Raw genomic sequence first — 15,814 nt, forward strand, 5'->3', positions numbered from 1 at the left:
ACAGACACTAGTATGGCAGTATGTAAAAAAGTGGATGTGTAACCGATGTGATTCTGCAATCTGTATACGGGGGGAAAAAAATGGGAGCTCATAACCCACTTGAATCAAATGTATGAAATATGATGTCAAGAGCTATGTAATGTTTCGAACAACTAATAATAAAAAAAAAATACTTCAAGAAAGAAAACCTAATGTCCACAAATGCCCATTAAAGAATGGCATTCGTGCTACTGACCATTGTGAGCAGAGAGATGTTTCAGATAGAAGAAGAGGCATCTGAGGCCCAGGCAGGGGGAATTAAATTATGACACACTCAGAAACTTGTCTCTTTATTTAAATTTGGAATTCAGAGAGTTATCTCTAAATTCTAGAAAGACACTGAAGTAGTAGAACTTGAAGTGATGCTGTGGGCCAAGGCTGTGGTCAGGGAAACCAGGCCAGCATCACTGTTATCCCTATCTTACTTCTGAAGTCTAAAAGAAGCTGCCAATGCTTACTATGATTACATTTTCACCCCAGTTTCATCTTAACTTTGAAGACTCTATTACTCATTATCTTATAATTTCAAATATATCAGTCCTCTACACACTCCTTCTTTAACATTAGAACAGATTGAAGAAGAGGCACTACTGACAAAAGCAATAAACAAAAACATTTTTAATATTTGAAATAACTAAAAGTTATTTTTTAATTTTAAAGCAGATAACATATGCTAAAATATGAAAAATATATATATATATCTTATGCCATCCCAAAGAAGTCACTATCATTTAAATGAAATTAAGTCCTGCCTCTAATCCATGCTGGTGACTAAACTTTGGAGTGTTAATTGTTGTCATCTCTCCAAAGTGAACCTTCCACTTCATTTGAACATAGTTGTTTGCTAAATCCATTCTTTTTTTTTTAAATTTTAAATGTTCCTTTATTTTATACTTTGTTTTTTAATATTGTTTTATTGTTTTGCTTCATTTTTTCCTGGCTTTGTTTTTTTAAGCTTATTTTTTAAACTAATTTTTAAAATTTATATATGACAGCAGAAAAATGGCAGCTATTATGAAGACAAACAATAATAAGTGTTGGAGAGGATGTGGGGGAAAAGGTACAGCCAATATGGAAAGCAGTATGGATATTTCTTGGGAAATTGGGAATGGAACCACCACTTGACCCAGCTATCCCTCTCCTCTGTCTATATCCAACAGACTTAAAAACAGCATACTACAGGGACACAGCCACATCAATTTTATAGCAGCACAATTCACAGCAGCTAAAGTGTGGAACCAACCTAGATGCCCTTCAGTAGATGAATGGATTAAAAAAATGTGGCATATATACACAATGGAATATTACTCAGCAATAAAAGAGAATAAAATCATGGCATTTGCAGGTAAATGGATGGAGTTAGAGAAGATAATGCTAAGTGAAGTTAGGCAATCCCAAAAAACCAAATGCCAAATGTTTTCTCTGATCTAAGAAGGCTGATTCACAGTGGGGTAGGGAGGGGGAACATGGGAGGAACAGACAAAGGCTAAATCAAACAAGCTATTCATAAAATAACATTTATTAAACCAGTAACTTGGAAAATTGCTTTTGCTAAGAAAAAATTTCCATTTTATTTTAAAATACTATAGAATTCTCTAAATAATACATTTTAAAAGACCTTGATAAGCAACTTTTCAGGAATCTACTAGTGTCAACCACCATTTTTGTGAAAGACAAGAAGATGTTTGGAGACCAACTAGAGGTGAAAGGTTAAGGAACAAAAGTTGGTCTCCAGGGGAAGAGGCCTGAACTCCTAGATCCTAGAACCCAGTATTTACTGAATTTATATTTGCTGAAGGAACAAAGAAATTCAGTTTAGGGCTCCAATTCTCGCCTCTACCATTCATTATGTGATTTCAGCAAAGTCACCTAATCTCCATGAACCTACATGTCAACTTGGAGCTATAGCTTCTCACCATTCAAAAGACAACTTTTAGATCCAACAAGGGGAAAGGATTTCAGTTATAGCTTAAATCATAAGTATCATCCTAGAGGGAATACATTTTTCTCTGTAGCCCTTATATAGTTTCTACATTTCTCTGTGTCAGCAATGAGCCCTGCACAATTTATATTTGAAGAGTTTGACAAAAAAAAAAAAGTGTTAAACACCAACTCCCTGTGTACCTGTAAATAAATTTCTTTTTTTTTAACTTTATTTATTTTTTTAATGTGGTGCTGAGGACTGAACCCAGTGCTTCACACATGCTAGACAAGCACTCTACCAGTGAGCCACAACTTCAGCCCTCACTAAACAAATTTCTTTCTGATTAAATGTAAATGTTAAGTTCTGGCCAAATGGTTCATATAATATTATGTACTGAATGACTACCACATATCTAGCACTAAATTTGATGCTTTTAATATATGATAATCTTCATATCAATTCAGCAAGTTATATTATTACCCTTACTTAACAGATGAGAAAACACAAGGAAATTAGTAAGTTGCTAACTGTAAATAATACATAGTAATTGTCTAAGATTCAATGTCAGATTTGACCAACACAAAATACTAAATAATATGCCCAGATTTCTTAATAGTATTTATGAAAAAAATAGATAAAGCAGTAACAAAATGTTTTCCACTTTGCTAAGTCAGAAATATAATGTTTAAAAATATGCATTTGCAATAAATATACATAAAATACTTGCTATTTTCTATTTTTAAGATTAATGCTGGTTTTTAAACTCTTTTATTCTACACCTGTACAATTTTTGTTTAAAAGGTATCTGATTATATTTGTCTCAGGAGCAAGAAGAAAGGCTTATGTATTTGTTATGGTTTAGGTGTGGTGTCCCCCAAAAGCTCATATGTGAGACAATGCAACAAGGTTTGGAGAAGAAATGACTGGGTTATAGCCTTAACCTAATCAGCAAATTAGAGATTGAGTGATAACTAAAAACTAGTGGAGTGTGGCTAGAGGAAGTGGTTCACTGGGGCATGACTATGGGGTATATATTTTGTATCTGGAGAGTGGATCCTCTCTGCTTTCTGATCATGATATGAGCTTCTTTCCTCTACCACACTCTCCAGCTGTGATTTTCAGCCTGAAGGGATGGAGCCAGCCTTCTATGGAGACTGTGAGACCTCAAATAAACTTTTCCTCCTCTACAAATTGCTCTGGTCAGTTCTTTTAGTCACAGCAGCGAAAAAGCTGACTAAACCAGTATTTGTTAGGCAAGTTACTCCTGTCCTACATTAATTTACTTTATACATATATAGTCTATATCATAGTTTTAGTTGCCCTTTAGTATTTAAGTAGGAATATTCTTAAAAATATAACAATTTTATCATATTGATGCTCAATGCCCTATGACTTATTTATAAATCAAAAGAGATTAAATATATTCTGTTATTGTGAATATAGTTCTTAAAATCATTTTAATTGGCATTTTTAAAAGAACAAACAGGAAATTTTAAATGCCATACAGCTCGAGTGAACTGTCAATTTAACTAAAATAAAAGTAAAATTCTACACCTTTTATTTTATAAAAATATCTTTATTAAATATGTCACACATATTGTCATATATAAAAGGGTTGCTTAGTAAGTACCCTTGATCTAAATAAATTTTGTACAGAATTCCAAACATATATATTTAACCCAACTAGCTCTTAAGCCAGATCCTGATACAAATTTAGGCTAGGAAGTTATACTGAATGCTAATGTTGATGCTAAGTTAAGTGACAATAAAGTGAGTTGGAACATAACATATATATATGTGGAAAGTACAAAAATATATTTAGGAGTAAACATGTTTCTATTAAGCCTAGTTTGTGTATCAAATTTACATTTTTCCAAACTTAATATCATCATTCTTTTTCACTTCAACATTGTCTTTCAAAAATTCATGTCTAAAAAAGAAAGAAATTCCATACTTTCTATTGATATATTATATATGTATACTCATACTGGCATATAATATAACAATATAATTTGGCCAACATAAAAAGACAATTTTTTATAGTTCTCAATGTAAACTGCTAGATTGCTTTCCTAAAACTACAATCCCATCATAACTGTGTAAAAGTAAACACGTAAGTAAGAAAATCTGTGTTTACTTCATAGGCAAAATAGTGTCATATTTCATACTTAAGTCCTCTTCTAGTCAATTACTAACATATTTAAAATATTTTAAGGTACAAAATTTCTAAATATTTTAAGATACAAAGATTTCTATTTTCTCTTCTATAAATCATTTACTTCTGTACTTTATATGTTTACTTTTATGTTATAAATTAAGCATTTTCTTAAGTTGTATAAATTATTTATATTCTGACTAAATCTTTGTCTCAGTTGATAACTTAATTACTAAAATGTTCTGATCATTATAACATTAAGAATTTGAAAACTCCCTAATTTATGTGGAATTTATCTTAATTATGACATAAAAGGAGAATATAACCCCCACCCAAAATGTGACATTAAATAATCCACCATTTTCTCTGTTATTGTTTCCTGCACGATATATTACATCATTATATAAGTTCCAGTTTGCTTAAACTCTGTTCTATGGATCTATTTTTGTACAAATATTTTCAGTCCACCTAAGCCACTAACTGATAGTCACACCATTAAACTATTTAATCATGTCTGGAAATGGCACTGTCTCACATCACCAAGAGGCGCTCAGCTTTCTACCACCAATCTCCTATTCTTTCAGCCTCTAAGGTAACCCTCTCTCAACTTAAGCAGGGCCTTCAGTCTTTTTAAGACTACTTACTACCGTCTATGCCCAAGTTTCACATCTTTCTTAATTTCCTTTCATATACAGCTTATATCCCCTAGTCTATTATTTCAATTATATTCACCGAACACAGCTTTACTAAATGCCTACAATTTCCTGGCACTCTGCTAGGCTGTGGAGGAAAAAAACGGAGACAAGACCAATGAGCTGCTGCTTTCTTGAAGCTGCCATTCAACTAGGCAACCTTCTCACTCTCAACAAATGAACTCTTCCGAGAGAAAACAGAAATTGTAAGACAAGGACTCCCTCAATTCCCAAACTCCCTACTATAAACCCATCAGGATGTGTCCTTGATAAAACAGGCATTTCTTCTCCTAAGGCTACTCCCTGGTCATCTCACTTTCTTCTTCTTCTTCTTTTTTTAATTGGTTGCTCAAACATTACAATGCTCTTGACATATCATATTTCATACATTTGATTCAAGTGGGCTATGAACTCCCATTTTTACCACGTGTACAGATTGCAGGATCACATTGGTTACACATCCACGTTTATACATACTGCCATACTAGTGTCTGTTGTATTCTGATGCCTTTCCTATCCCCTTTATTCTTGAATTCTGCTACTCTCATTGTTGGCAATATTCTACTCTTTTCTTTCCTGTACCTAGTGTTCAATTTCAATCTCTATGTGCTCAAAGAATCCTAGGCCAGAATTGTACACGGGAGATTGGATGCTTGATTAATAGTAAATTAGTAAACGATTCAAATTTGAGATTGGAAGTGGAACCAAGTATAAAACTTCTCACCTTAAGAATTTCTGATTCGAGGATAACAGAAACTGTCTATTGAGAATCACTATCAAAGGCTAAGTGTTGCATAGTTAATAACTGCATATTTAGATATACGTATGGAATTTTTTCTTTTACATCCTTTTCTGGTACCAGGGATTATGAAACCAGGGGCACTTAACCACTGAGCTATATCCCCTGCCCTTTTTATATTTTGAGACAGGGTCTCCTAGTTGCTTAAGGCCTTGCTGAGTTGCTGAGATCTGGTTTTGAACTTGTGATCCTAGCTGCCTCAGCCTCTCAAGCCACTGGGATCACAGGCATGTGCCACCATGACCTGCTGGATTTTTCCTTTGGAAGCATCAAGTAAAAAAGGAATAGCCTTCAACTCAACTAAATAAATCAAATTGAAGTACAGGGATCCTCTTCTTCCTCTGTAACCAGTTCAGACTTCAGGCTGCAAGCTCCAACTTTATCAGATCTATGTCCAATGTGAACTCACACCTATATTCTTGTTCAGACATTCTGATGATAGCTAGGAAAGCAGAAATATCATCAAGAATTCCTTCATGAATTTATCTAAACTACTCAAAGTGACAACACGGAAGACTAGAATTTCCCTCAGAATATGCTCCCAATAAATTATATAAAAAGATACCATATTCTTATAAATCCATGTCCTAGGGATTTTGCTAAACTTTGCATATATTTGCAGAGAACAGTGATAGTGATAACTGCTATAGCTTCAGTTATATTCACACTATATATCTTTATATAATAACCATCTCAAAGTTTTAAGGACAAGGATTCTACCATGGTGTCTCAGTTGATATAAGCTAACATACTCATATTGTTCATTATATAAGGGAACTCTGGATAAATGATTTTTTAAAATCTCCTTCCAGAAACATGTGTGAGGTAGATTTGCCCTATACAATGCCTTCTCTAAGATTTGAAGTGGAATTACCTCCTAATGAGTTAATGACAAACTGACATTTTATGGATCAAAGTAGAAATTTGCAAAGTCACTTTAAAGAGGCAAAGATTATATTTCTTTTCTTTTTTTAAGAGAGAGAGAGAGAGAGAGAGAGAGAGAGAGAGAGAGAGAATTTTTTAATATTTATTTTTCAGTTTTCAGCGGACACAACATCTTTGTTTGTATGTGGTGCTGAGGATCGAACCTGGGCCGCATGCATGCCAGGCGAGCGCGCCACCACTTGAGCCACATCCCCAGCCCAACTTTTGTGATACTTTATAAGACTTTAATGAGAAAAAAACTTATAAAAGCACAATTCTGCAGTTTCTAAATCAAGTAAGAGTCATAAACCTACATGTACAGTCAAATAAAACATTTTTCAAGAGAAAAAACTCCTTTGCTACCACTCCATTTAAAATTCTGATAACTGGTAATAACACAGACCAGTACAATTTGACAGTAGCTCTGCTTCTTGAAACACACTGTATGTCTGTGTGAAGCATAAACATCAATATTTTATATACATACATGCACATAATACACACATATACACTTACTTTATAAATTACATTAACTTAGAATCATAAAACTCCTTAGACCAGATGAAAATAAAGCAAATAATAAGGAATATGCCCACTCACCTGATAAATATCAGAAAGACTGCTGCTTCCAGAGTCACTTGTAATGCTACATCCTGAATGGCTAGAAGAAACGTGGGTCACCTGTGGGTGGAGACTGTCAGTAAGGTGTAGTTTTGTGAAATCTGCAGGAAGCTATGGAAGGAGCAGGAAAAACTAGGATTACAATTTGAATCAAGAGTTCTAAGAAGACATTTAAAATTATAATACTTTATTCTGTTCCAGATTATTGAGCCAAAAATGTTATTAGGGAAGATCTTTCATTTTTTAAGTTTGCAAATTACTAAACACTGTTCTTTTTTTTTTTCAGCCAAAAATCATAAAATGAATTTTTAAAGTTGTGGGCATACAGAGAACCTTAAATAATATTAAACTCAATGCTTACTTAAATAGGTGGTTTTGTGATTAAGATCAACTTGGTAAACATTTAATTTAGTAAAGTACAATTTTCAAGCTACAAATCAATGAGCAAATTAGTCTACTACTATTTATTAGCAATCACTAATGCAATTTTGTGGCAAGAAACAGCTTAGATAAGAAAAGAGATTTGAGGTTCTCTTATGCCCAAATGAGTTAAAAGTTAAAAACAAACAGAAAAACAAAACAAAACAAGCATCGTAAAATCAATAAAATGTACTGTCATACACTATACTGGGCTCCAGGGAGGACAACAGAGAAAAGACCAAAGAACTTGGGTAAATATCCATAATTTCTTAATTCTATCTATACACATAAACATAAATAAAACTTTCTACTTGTTCATGTTTAAACAAAAATAGAAACAGATTCACTAAGCATTCTTCAGGTGCTTGGTCCACACCACATAAATCAGAGAAAATGAATTTTAAAAGAAAACATTCACACATTCGTTCATTCAACAGATCTTTACAGGAAACGTTTTCTAGTACTATGTGCTACTCAGTGAGACTGGAAGAAAACATTACCCTCAAGAATCTTACACTCTTATCAGTTATTACTGCTGCATTTTGTGTTTTACTTTGTTTGGGGAGAGTACTAGGGATTGATCCCAGGGGGACTTTACCAGTGACCTACAGACCCAGTGCTTTTGTTTATTTTGAGACAGTGTTTCTATAAGTTACTGAGGCCAGCCTTGAACTTTCAATCCTCCTGCTTCACACTTCACGTCACTGGGATTACAGGTATGTACCATTGTACAAGACTCAATTATTTTTACTGTTGTCTTTGATTTTCCACATTTTTTATTGATGTAGTATGGTTGTACATAACGGTGGGATTTGCTGTTACATATCTGTATATGTACACAACATAACAATACAATTTAGCCAATATAATTCCCCAGCATTTCCCATTTTCCTTCCCTTCTCTCTCCCCCTGGTCTCTTTCCTCTACACTACCAATCTCCCTTCAATTTAAAGGAAGCTATATTTTTCAGTCATATTACATTTACACTACTGGCTAATAATACATGTAATATTTTAAAATATATGCTAAGGGCATCTCTAAATACAAGCAACATCCACTTTCCTGCCTGCATACTGAATGTACTTAGTAAATAATAATTAATATAAAGACTAATTATTAAAACCTAAATAAGGGTTTACCTTAATAACATTCCTGCCTCTCCTTTGACCTGAACCCTCTCTCCCTTTCCAAAAATATGACATTATTCCATAGTTTAGAATGAGGCTCACATAGGAGATGATTCGGGTTTATGACAATGATCATTGAGTTTTGATACCTCAAAGTTTCAACCAAGCAAATTTATATCCTACAATCATTCAGAACTAGCTCTACGAATAGATTATACCACCCCCATCTTAAATACATGAGAGTCAATAATATTTACATAAACCTGTTCAAAAATATTATTTTTAATATTATGATACAGGTATATAAAAAACTTTAAGCATGAACTTATTAGGGGACATATGATTACATACCAAATGAAATAGACAAAAAATCCTTATGTTGGTTAAGCTTGGAGAAGTGAGATATTCAGTCAAATATGTCATTATAAACAGGAATCATCTCACCAAAAGTGTGTTTTCCTTTTAAACTGATCGTTGAAGATGTTGAACATCACACCAAATTTAGGAAAATAACAATTCCAAATACTTCTATATTCAGAATTTAAATGCTTTATTCACAATATAGAATAGTGAAAATATTTACAGGATTTCTTCAGGAACAATTTGAAGACAGAAGTTTGCAGACATGTGTTAATGGTTAGGATTAATTATGGAGCTAAATGATGGTTATCAGACACTAAAATAATATGTCCACAGCCTGAGATATATATCCTTCATCATCCTAGCTGCACTTCCATTTGGTTCAGTCACTTACTGCAGAAGGCAACAGAGAAACATTATTTTGGCTCGGGGAGTTTGAAAGACACCATTGATACACGTAATTACAACACAACACTCTGATTACTAGTGACTACTACAGATGTGACTCAGGTTGACACGTCCCACGCATTGTGATATTCTTTAAAAACTAACTTAATATGTCAACTAAAGATACATCTAATGAATTTTTACTCAATAAATGATTATTTACTCAAGTCTCAAAAACCTCTTCTCTTCAGCATCCATTACCTGGTCATCTTCCCTAAGGACTCCCTATAAGGTGAGCATTAGGAGCTGTAAGAACCCTACAACTCAGGCCCAGCCTTCACATGCCACAGGGTACTCACTTGTGTCTGTTTTTCACCACAAACATCAGAAGTTCAGAATGAGAAAGACCATCAGAAGATAAATATTTTTGCTTTAAAAAACTCAATTCTATTTAATAAATACTGAAAATCGGTTATTTCTGAACAGTTGGCTAGGGGCAGGGAATAGGAAGATGAATAACAAGTTTCCAATTCAAAATGTGACTTAATACAACTGCAAAAGTCATTGTGATAGATGTTAACAAAACAGGAAAAGAAACCTACTTTTTAAAAACATTTTGCTTTTATCCCTTCCACCACCTATGTTCTTCATAGGATAGCATGAAATAATGATATATTAAATTTAGACTAAATGTATTCATAACTTAACATTAATTTAGTTTTCTTTTCTTCTTGGTTGTGCTAGGGATCAAACTCAGGGCCTCACCCAAAGGTAGGCAAGTGAGCCAACGCCTGGTCCATAATAAAATGCTTCTTTATATCAGAAACTAAGAAAGAGGCCATGTCCAAGAAACCCGTAAATCAGGATAACAATACTATTATTAAATTTTACATCAGTCAAGGTTATAGAAAGGGAGAAGCTGTAACAGGCATTACCAGTAGGGGAAGGCCTAAAGTGCACTGTTTTGGTCCTGCCGTAACACTCAGGTGGAAAAGAAGCTGGAAGTCAAGGCCTATGAAAACTGCAGGTTTTAAGAGGCAAACAAGCAGGAAGATTAAACAGGTCAAGCTCTACATCCAAACCAAAGGACATCAGGTAACAGAGAACCCCTAGCAGGACAGTAACTCCAGGTCTGCATAAGGGATTTAAAAAAAAAAACCCACAAGAGGAGAAGATTCATTTATTCCAAACTTTGTTCTAGGCTTGACCCAATACTGATTTAAGCTAACTCATTTAGTTAAATTTCAGAAAAATAGGACTGGGTATTATCTTGTGACTCTAACCACCATTTGTAACAGAAACTCTTAAGTAAGAATATTTTATGAACCTGGGGCTATATACAGTAATTGTTCAATGAAAATAAAACAATAACTAAATAATAGAAATTAACACATTTTGATCTTAACACCAATATATTTCCCAGTAATCATTAACACAATGCAAATCAATCTCTCATTTGTATTTTTCATTGTTATTTAAAGGTTTTAATATTTGATTATATTAATTTTTCCTGGATCAAGCAAACTATAGTCCTAAAAATATTACTTGTGAATCACAACTTTAGTAACCTACTGTTAGGCAAATGATTGACTCATAGTTTAACCACAAACACTGCTAAATATATATATTTTTAAAAAGTAATATTTTAAGTCAAATTCTTAAATCAGATTATGTATTTAATTAAGATTATATTAATTTTGATTAATGCTTATGCCCACATAGGCTTAAACGCCACTTACACGCATAAGCCTAAAATTAATCATAGTTGCATAATATATTTGTATAATAGCTTGTATAATAGCTTGTTTTATTTGAGGAGACAAACAGGGATGCTATAAAAATTAGCTTTAAAAAATAAAGCTCTATATATGGTTTAATTCTCATAAATGAATAGACTCTTAATAATCAATGATATTAATTTAGTGGTTGGCATTTATAAAATTACTAGCTAACAGACTCTACTTTGAACATAAATGCAGTAAATATCTTGGTAAATTGGTAAAATTCCTAAAATTAGAGATGTACAGACAATGGTAGCTGCCCTCCTTCCAAATGCTTTTATCCCCCAAGAATCCCTAAGTTACTCATCTGGCCCAGTATCTGTGGCACAGACCCCAAATCCAACTAGGAAAGCACAGAGGTTCATGAGATTCTACTAACAACAGGTGTTCTACGTAAAATAGAGCTTCATATTCCACAATGCAGGCTATCATATTAGGATCACTGAAAAATTCAATAGTTCAAAAAGAGAATAAGACAAAACCAGAAAGCACTGCCATCATCCACTGACTCTGATACATAACTGATAATTTCCCAAACTAACCTCAGAATCTTTTTATTTCAAGTAATTGAGTTACAACAGAATACATAAGACTTGAATGATGGTTGAAATCTATAGTCTCCACAGGTGGCTTCTTCTGAGTAATAATACCTAGTGTGAATTAAATATCAAAACTAACTTAATATTATGATACATCGCTAAGAATCAATCCAAATAAATGTTGCTTTTACCATATCATCATTTGTGTACACTACTTATATTTATCTTTTTAAGCTGTGTGGAGTCAGTAAATTATTGGACATATTTTTTTCTGAGATTTTAGTGAAAACATGAGACACTATTTTCATTTACCACTCATCCATCAGGTTTTGAAAGCTTGTATGGTGAGGATAGGTGAGTGAAAGGTTGTAAGGGGCTCAGAGAAGTGCATGGTACACAGAAATCATTAAGAAGTATGTCAACTATCAATTATCATGCGCTAGAGTGCAAGGCACTGCTTTTCAGCTTATAGCTACTGTGGCTGGAATCCAAGAGGAGATAGTAGTGGGTGACTGAGCAATTTTCAGAAAGGGCTTTAGTGGCAAAAGTCATCTAGCTACAGACAGAATCCTTTGCCCACTCTGGTACTCAGAGTTTCAAAAAGCAATTCATGTTCTCTCTCTAACCTGCCTTCAATGCATGTGCTCATGTGCATGTGTGTATATACACAGTTTTCTCTTTTTTTCCCCTTTTTAGTAACAATCTTTTCAGATACTACTAATTCTGACACTCTTTAACTTGTTTCCACATACAACTTGATTAGGAATTTAGTAGATAATTTTAAAACCAGTTAATAATATGATTGACTTTTATTTCTTTAGATAATATTTCTTGAAGAATACCTGAAAAAGTACACACTTGGACTCCTAAGTATTATTCACAGGAAGCAATCTACATCTCTTATAATCCTTAACATATGCCCTATATAACACCTGTCCTTGAATGATTCACTGGTCAGTATTGTACAAAGGAAGAGAAATATTTTGTACAAAATAAATTTCTGTGTTCATAAATATATGTAATGACAGGAAAAAAGTTTTCTAAATATGTCATGAGATACTAAACTGACAGATGTAAATCAGTTTTTCATTATATTACATTAGACATTTTTAAGTGTCAATATAATCATACTTTAAAGGAATAATTCTATAAAAATGTTTGCTTTCCATCTACTAGAGAAATCTGCCAAAAAAATTAATAATTTGTAGGAACTGAACATTCTTTTAGCTTTCTACCAGGCTCAAAAGACATAAGGCTCATGTTAGACATACGTGAACTTACTGCCTCCTAAGTCAAGTGACCTTGGATGAGGTAAATCAACTTTTGTGCACTTTAACATCTTTTGTGAAATGAATACAGTGTAAAGAGATAACTTCTGTGATCTACAGACTCTACCTTATAGATGCCTCTCTCCTTTTTCATTCCTTATATTATTTTTCCAACCAAGATCATCAAGAACTTATTTTGATACTATCACACCTAAATTCCCCAAAACCTATATATTAAATTTCAAATAAATTAGATTTATGTGGAGAGGAGCTCACTGATAAATTTTGCAAATTAAATTACCTCCTTTCATGATATATATATAAGCCAAATACTCTTTTATAGACAAATTTTCATTGCTCAGAATTTGTCCAAAGTGATAAAAATGCTAGTAGTTTTTGCTTTTAGGTATGTAGTCTTCTTATGTTTGACTGCAAATTCCTTTAAATTAGTCATGTATTTGCCCTGACATGTGTTACAAATGAGTTATAGAATAACCACAAAGTTTTATTACTGCCATACTGATTTGTTCTAGAGGAGACTGAAACACTACCTCGGAGTGGGCAGGTGACTATTTCATTTTCACAGTTCCTTGTTACTTTCCTACATCATGATAATGTTTCAGAAGGAACTATAACAGAGAGGTTTCGATATGGCACATATTCATGAAATTTCACACAGGTTTTTGTCCAAACATAAGCCTTTATGTTGGAGTTAGCTACTGAAATGCAGAATAGATTGAGCATTCTTAATTTAAAAATACAAAATCTTCAGTGTTTAAAAATCTGAAACTTTGGAACCCATGATGCCAGAAATAGAAAACTCCACAGCCAATCTTACAAGATAGGTCAAAGTTCAAGTACAGGTGTACAAAAAGTATTGCATAAAATTACCTTCGGACTGTGTATATAGGTTTATATGAAACATAAGTGAGTTTCAGTATTTCCTATACAAAGTTATCTCATCATGTATATGCAAACATTTTAAAGTATTAAAAAAAAAACCGAAATCCAAATCACTTCTGGTCCCAAGCATCTGGGGGTAAGGGACACTTACAGTGGTAGTGTGTAGTACCCTGACCCTCTACCAACCCAGAAATACCACTGTCAAATTTTTTTCTGGATTAGAATTTTAAACTTCATTGGCCACAGTTGGGCAAATTATAAGCTTTCTGAAAGTGAACTCACATATTTGTGAAATGGGGGTAATTTGAACACAAAGAGAATACCTTGGATCCTTGATGAGGAAGATAAACAACTGAAATTAGCAAACTGGTAGAAAGATGTTGTCATGCACAACCACACGCATGCATACACACACTCAGAGCATGTGATCCTTTTCCCTTTTCAATTGATTGTCAAACATCTACAATCACTCACTGGAAAAGCAAGCATTCCTCTGAGAGATTCCAAAACAATCTCTAGATCACTCAGTGTGAGAACTTTTGATTTAAAAGAAAAAAAAAAAAAGGTAACAATTGGCAGAGCCGAGTGATTTTAAAAATCATCTTCTGGTTAGCATTTGATCTACTCAAAATCCCAAACTCCTCTGCACACTTTCTTTTAATGTTTGTAATAATAACTGCCATTATTCTAGGGGCAAACACTATGTAGTGGGAAACCTACTAAAATTTTACACATTGTCTGTCTGTACTAATACTTAGATAGAGCCCAGATGCTGCATTTCATTGCTGAAGAAGTGAAAACTCAAACTTATCCAAATCCCCCAGGTAAGAGGCTCTAAAATCCATGTTTTGTTTTGTTTTTAAAAAATAGTAATTGAACCACAAGTGTATCATGGCAACTATACCATCCACTCCATATAGTAATGCTGGTAAGAGTAATACTAATATTCTAAAGTTACTAAAACTTGAGTTCTCAATTTCTTGTTTTCCAGAACCACACAGGACTGCTGCTATGGCAGTAGCAATCCCTAAAGAGGGAGGAGTTGCTGGTAATATCAGCAGACAGCTTCTACAACCAATTAGACAACAACTTTGATGAGCTCCAAAGGGACTGTGCTTAGTTATCTCTGCTGAAAAAATGCTCAATAGAGTATGGAGTTGGGGAAATGAGTGTTCAAAGTCAAAAAATAAGATTCTTATGGGATCCACCCATGGAAGATTTTAAGCTGCCTTCATTTTGAACAAAAATAAATACAGTCATCCATCTGTATCTGAGGATACTCGACTTCCTTATATAAAAGACACAGTATTTGCTTATAAGCTATGCACATCCTCCCATATACTTTAGATCATATCTCAATATTATGATACCTAACATAATGTAAATGCTACCTAAATAGTTGTTATACTGTATTGTTTCTGAAACAGTAATCAAAAAATGTCTGTATATGTTCTATATATATGCAATCTTTTTCCTCCAAAATATTTTGACCCAAGATGGCCACCCAAGATGGATATAGAGGAACCACTAACTATAGTTGATATGGGGAGAAATCCTCACTCAGAATTTAAAACATTAATCATGATAATTTTTAGCTATTTAAGAGTTAAGTGCTATCTTTTACCCAAATGTAAATATGCTTCAGACTACATACAGACCAGAGCACAACCTCCCTTACAGTTACATAAGTGCTAACATATTGAGCTTTGGACTAGGAGCAATTGGAAGTGATCATGCCACTTCCATACCTTGCTTATGACTATTTCCACATGAAACCCTGAATGATCTTTTTCCTTCCATTAAACAGAGTTGCTGTTGAAGACAACATGAGCTTTGCACTGAAGGTTAAGTAGAAGAGAGACACAAAATGGAAGA

The 15,814-nt window shown here is 33.5% G+C and overlaps 1 protein-coding gene across 9 annotated transcripts in view; it reads right to left on the reverse strand.

Moving 5' to 3' along the window:
• The window catches only part of RAPGEF2 (Rap guanine nucleotide exchange factor 2), a 253,310-nt gene that overhangs the window by 46,169 nt on the left and 191,327 nt on the right, over nt 1-15,814 (reverse strand). For all 9 annotated transcript variants that reach the window (XR_014023390.1, XM_081304948.1, XM_081304949.1 and 6 more), the window contains one exon: nt 7,134-7,265. Coding sequence is in view for 8 of the 9 variants with exons in the window: in XM_081304948.1 (XP_081161074.1) it covers nt 7,134-7,265 (132 nt within the window). In the remaining variant the exon portion in view is untranslated. The remainder of the gene's footprint in view (nt 1-7,133; nt 7,266-15,814) is intronic.

This window comes from Spermophilus citellus (assembly GCF_964194105.1).
Source record: "Spermophilus citellus genome assembly, chromosome: 8".
NCBI lineage: Eukaryota > Metazoa > Chordata > Mammalia > Rodentia > Sciuridae > Spermophilus > Spermophilus citellus.